The sequence below is a fragment of the Zingiber officinale genome, chromosome 4A (assembly GCF_018446385.1).
Source record: "Zingiber officinale cultivar Zhangliang chromosome 4A, Zo_v1.1, whole genome shotgun sequence".
Taxonomy (NCBI): domain Eukaryota; kingdom Viridiplantae; phylum Streptophyta; class Magnoliopsida; order Zingiberales; family Zingiberaceae; genus Zingiber; species Zingiber officinale.
Genome location: NC_055992.1, coordinates 93,879,131 through 93,884,426, shown reverse-complemented (window position 1 = coordinate 93,884,426; position 5,296 = coordinate 93,879,131). Strand labels below are relative to the sequence as shown.

At 42.8% G+C, this 5,296-nt stretch overlaps 1 protein-coding gene and 1 pseudogene across 2 annotated transcripts; one reads left to right on the top strand and one right to left on the bottom strand.

The window, feature by feature from the left end:
• Positions 1-355: 355 nt before the first annotated feature.
• LOC121970193 lies at positions 356-2,817 on the top strand (annotated as a pseudogene).
• A 132-nt stretch (positions 2,818-2,949) lies between these two features.
• LOC121970192 (protein LAZY 1-like) lies at positions 2,950-5,011 on the bottom strand. Of its 2 annotated transcripts, XM_042520734.1 has the most exons (5): positions 4,862-4,997; positions 4,560-4,632; positions 3,582-4,375; positions 3,294-3,510; positions 2,950-3,186 (listed from the first exon to the last, which is right to left on the bottom strand). In XM_042520734.1, the coding sequence occupies exons 1-5, from the start codon at positions 4,865-4,867 to the stop codon at positions 3,167-3,169; spliced, it is 1,110 nt and encodes a 369-aa protein (XP_042376668.1). In that variant the 5' UTR covers positions 4,868-4,997; the 3' UTR covers positions 2,950-3,166. The 2 variants fall into 2 exon arrangements, with proteins under 2 accessions (XP_042376668.1, XP_042376669.1); XM_042520735.1 differs by lacking the exon at positions 2,950-3,186 and having other exon boundaries at positions 3,372-3,490; positions 4,862-5,011.
• Between the last annotated feature and the right edge of the window lie 285 nt (positions 5,012-5,296).

Genomic DNA, 5,296 nt, shown 5'->3' with positions numbered 1-5,296 from the left:
CGGAAAGTTTTCGGAAAGGAGACCACTAGTGGACTCGTGTTTGAGTGTGTAGGACTTGGACATACTGATTCTAGGGGGTTGGGAACCAAGTAAACTTATTTTTTTCCCTTACTTTATTTTATATTCCGTTGTCACTAACGACTTACAAAATCAAAAAGAAAATGACAAACCAAGACTCACTCCCTCCCTCCCCCCACTCAACCGCACCGATCCTACACAACTTAGACTCATTTGCAATTACATTCAGAAGCCATAACATCCGAACCCGTTAAAGCGGAGCCAGCAAAGGTACGATTACCGCCTGGGAATGAAACAAATAACAATATTATAACACGTGACGCCCATTTATTGGTTAATTTCATTGTGAGGGAAGCCAATTCGTATCGACGTTTCCGTCTGCCTCGCCGGCCGCATGGAAGCTCGCCTGATCCGCCACCGCGACAAGGCGAATGCCACCCTAGCGCAGTACAAGCCACTTTCCCTCATCGTTGCTCCAATCCTCACCCCCTCCTCGCTCGTGTTCTTCACGTGGCCCTCCACACTCTACGGGAAAAGGGATAAAAGACGCTATCCTAGGGTTCGTCGTAACCTTCGTGAAGTAAGCTCTTACGTTCTTGTGTGATCGGCGTGGTTGCTTTTGTTAAATTCTTTGTTTTGCACTGATGTTCCTCGATTTGGTTCAAGTTAATTCCATGCGTGAGTTGGTATATTGATTCCGAGAAGAAAAAGGCTAGTTTTTATAGGAGAAATTTAGTCTCGGATTATGATTTTGATGTTCCAACTATTTGTGTGGTTGAGGGATTTTGCGAGTGCTTTGGATTAAATATAAGTTGTTGTTTTAATATTTGCTCATATTTTTTTTGCCTGAATTGTTGTGAAATTTAGTTGCGTCATTCTTCACTCGTTCGATGTATTGGTAGTCTCAAATTGCACTAAATATAAAATGATTTTCTTACAAAACTATTTTGGTGACAAGAACACTAACATTTAAATTGTTTGCTAAATTTTCGATTAATCTCCTGGAAATAAAATATTGTATCTCAATCAAAGTAGCAGAATCGGTACTTTATGGCTGATTGCATTTGTAATCTTAACTTCTTAAGTGTGCTTATCTATACAGGCTTGCTTGTGACATTTTTATTTAGTTTTTCCCTGTCAATATTTGAGTGAAGTTGGCCTCTTATTCTCTTTAATAATTTTCAGGTTGTGGATAGGTTACAATCCGGTAATAAATCAAAAGGGAAAGCTGGAGAACTGAGCTACCAATTCTCGGATTTGGTAGAACTACAATACAGGAACTAGAAGATGCTAGGAGTAAAGATGTATCATAGCAAGGAAAATGCTATGGCACAATGTATGTCTTCATCTAACAGTTGATGAATGTGGCCAAGATTGTCCATTTTAGTCCTCTTACTTTACTAACTTTTATGCGTAATGTGTTACCACAGCTACATAGGAGGAAGCAAATCGAGAACCATTTCACTTTAGTAAATGAGGTACATACAATGTTAGTAAGATCTTTTGAGTTTCTTTAATTTATTGGAGTCTCACTGGTGTTTGATAAAGTAGTGTCTTTTTTTTTTTTTTTTTCTGTTATGGGATTTTGTTCCAGTATGAAACATTCATACAATGTTAGGATTTTGCTCCTCAACATGAGGTGATATAGATAAACTAAAATGCAGCTAATTCATCCTATCCTTTAAGAGAAAACTAAATTGAATATAAATAAGATTGCATTGCATTATCTACACCTTGTGTAAATACATACACAAGGTACAAAGTTGAGAGGAATACAGTTGCATTGTTCAAATAAATAGAAATGAATAACAACCATAGCTAAAGGTGAATCCTATTGATTCCTCTAATCATGCCAGTGTTTGTTCATACATACAATGATAATATATTTTTGTGCACAATTATTAGGAAAGAGAATACAAATTAAAATAAAAAGGAGACAGGAATTGATGATGTATCAAAATATAAAACTCCCTCTAATTTTTATAACATGCTTCTTGCTCCAGTTACTGAGTGGTCTGGGCTTGGGCATCTATGATGTCGCTTGGACTGGATGGTGACAAAATCATTGTTGATTCATCTCTTCTTATATGTTCATAGATTTTTTTCTGATTCTGGTTAATTTGTATGTTAAATCACATTTTAGGTTACTTGGAAAACACAAGACAGATAATGGAAGTATCTAAGAAGATAAAGAAAGGGTACTAGTCACATTTCCTATTTCCTTGTGCTATTCACAAACTTTGTGAACCTTTTATTCATCTACAGGATTGAGGAGATTACAGAGTTATTTATCATAGGGCACCCACACGTCTGTTATTGCTATCGGCTCCACTGTTGCTGACATTTTTGAGGTCAATGATATCATGATTTCAAAAGGGTGGCACTTAAATGCTTTGCAGCGACCAAACAGGTGGGTTTTGCACAACATGTTTTTGACAGCAAACAACTCTTTCTACTTCGATCGTGTCTATGTAAAAAACTAAATCCGTCTCTAAATCTCAAGCAGTATTCACCTCTGTGTCACCTTTCAACATCTTAATGTGTATCGAGACTTCCTAAGTGATCTCATGGTGGAATCTGTAAAAATTGCAAGTCCACTAAGAAAATTTGATGTTTCTTGTGTGATTACTTGTCTGACTAATCCTTTCGTAGTTGAATCCTCTTCTTTTCAGGTAAGGCAAAATCCAGGTCCAATACGGAATTGTTCATGATCTATCAGTCGAATTCATGAACAACTCTTGCTAGCTCCAGCATGTAACCATGGAAATTCACATTCTCCTTGTTAATGCAAAAGGTAAGGTATTAGATAACAAGAATCCCACCAATGTCTAAATCATAATTCACAAGCATTCGAGGAGATATGTGTTGTACAATATGCTACCGTCGTATTACTTCACACCTTCATCAATGCTCATGCTGTTTCACTTAAAATTGTACTAAACAATGCACTTTATTCACTTTTTATTCAAGCACATACATGATGCATTCTCACTGAAAATATAAATTCTCTGCTGCCACAGAAAGGAACTACCACATAATGAAGACATTGCTGCTCACTTTCACAAAACACCATACCTTTAGATTACTATTAGATAAAGACTTTGCTAGGCAATTCTATCTCACAGAGAAATCATGGATTCTTCACCTTCTACAGCTCCAGCACCACATCTGTTAGTTACAGAAAACGAAAGAATTACTGATCCCCCAGTGAAGTCGAGTCAATTTTCTGCCTTCCAATTGAGAGTTGACTATAGAAGGTCTATACAGATACTCACAGTTTGCATCAGTCTTGATCCAGTGCCCTTGGTCAACGTTCATGTCACTGCCACTCAAGTTATCTATGATCTCTTTTCTGCGTTCATCTTTCAGTTTCATGGCCTTGCCTCCGATCAGTGGCACATAGTGTTTCTTCTCAATCTTGCCAGTCTTGCAGGATCTTCTGGTACTGTTGGTGTTCTGTGGGTGAACCTTTCTGTGGAACATTTGAAGTATCTGAAACGATGGGTTCTTTCTTCAGATACGATGCTGTAGCACAAACACGAATGGGTATTAGATCGCACTACCTTTTGAATCGTCGTCTCCGCCGTCGATCCATCTGCTGCGTCGGCACCGTCCGATCCCTTCCAGCGGCGGCGCTTCGTCATCCTCTTAGTCAGAAGTTGGATCTCGGACGTCGCCTTCTCCTCCCAGTCCGCGGCGTTTCCAACACCCGCCGCCGCCTTCTCTCGGCCGGCGGCCTCCTCCGCGATGCGGCTCATCAGGAACAGCTCCGCTAGCGACGTCCGCTGCGCCTTCCGGCTGCTCCCGGCCACCGCTACATCCGCCACCTCGGCCTCGATCGCCCCCGCCACCTCGGACGACGACCCGAACAGGAATCCCTGCAGCGGGCAAGCAGCCGCCGCAGACGATGACGACCCGGCGTGGCTGGATCGGGCCGCGGAGGACCTCCTCCCGCGGTCCCTCTCCGCCTCCGCCGCCAGTACCTTCTCCAGCTCCGTCTCCACCACCATCAGGTCCGTCTTCGTCGTCGCCTCCGCCTCCTTCTCCGCGATCGTCTCCAGCGCCGCCCGCACGACGACGAGCTCCTCGCCGCCCACCGTCTCTTTCTGCGCTTCCTCGATTGACGCTTCGTCCTCCTCCTCGATCGACCATGACCCGACTCCTAAGGTTCCGATGGCGAGAAAACCCTCGAAGATCTCCTCCACCGCCGGTTCCCCGCCGCCGCCTCCCTCATACGACTCCTCCGCATCGGGACCGAGGCCTCGCGCGCGAGCATGAAACGGCTCGTATTCTCGGCGCCGGCATCGGTGAAGATCCCCATCGGGCGATGTCCGCCCGCCGATGCAGATACACGCGCCTGCTACCCATGCCGAAGGGCGCACTTTAGCAGATGGACAACTAAGGTGCGCCTCTCACAAGGTTTCCAATTCAGGCTTATTTTTTTGGTAATACATATTACACACTAAGGTTCCACTAGTTTTCATTAATGCAACGTGGAGGAAGTGCAGAATAAGAAAAATAGCAGTGGGAGGTAAACTTACCGCCGCCCCCAAAATCCTTAAACCCATCGCCGCCGTTGTTCGGCCAGAGCTTGCGGTGCATCCAACCAAGCAGCTGCCGCAGTGCAATTAGAAGCAACAAGTATATAGATATATATTTTAAAAAAAGTCATTAAGCATCCGAAAGAATGATCAAATCAACCTAAGAAATCAAATAGTTAAACACTTTGATGCATTGGTAAACTTCTCGGCCATGCTTGCATGGATGAATGATATTGATAAAGTGAGTGAAAATGACACTGAAAATAGCAGTCGATTGGGGGGATGTATGGAGGGCTACTCACCTTCATGGCTACTTGCTAGTTAAGAAAGAAAGGGCGGAGAATAAGAGATGAGAGAAAAAAAAAATGTATATATAAGGTAGGGGCTCTTCTCTCGTTCTTGCTTTTCTCTTAGCAAGTGAAAGAGTGAAAGAGAGCGAGAGAGAGAGAGACAGAGACAGAGAGAAGGAACAAAGGAGGAAGTGATGATCTGCATGTAGCCGAAGACACGCAGCATGTGGGTCGCTGAAAAGTGTTGGGTAACAAAGCAGTTTTTCTTAACTGTTGGGATGGTTTTGCATGAGGGCTCCATGCAGCAAGCTTCTTAGTTAATAGTTATTGAGTTAGTTGTGGGCTTAGAGTTCAGTTGCGAGTAGCGTTGTAATCGAGCTTAGTCGAATTGAACAGTATGAGGTTCGAATTTAGCTCGATTAATTTTTTCTAAAGTTCGAGTTCGAT

What these genes read in the sequence shown, in the direction of transcription:
- LOC121970192 (XM_042520734.1), bottom strand. An exon ending in TAAGGATTTTGGGGGCGGCG is followed by an intron (nt 4,376 to 4,559) that starts GTAAGTTTACCT and finishes CATGGGTAGCAG; the next exon opens with GCGCGTGTATCTGCATCGGC. An exon ending in GATCAAGACTGATGCAAACT is followed by an intron (nt 3,187 to 3,293) that starts GTGAGTATCTGT and finishes TGTAACTAACAG; the next exon opens with ATGTGGTGCTGGAGCTGTAG.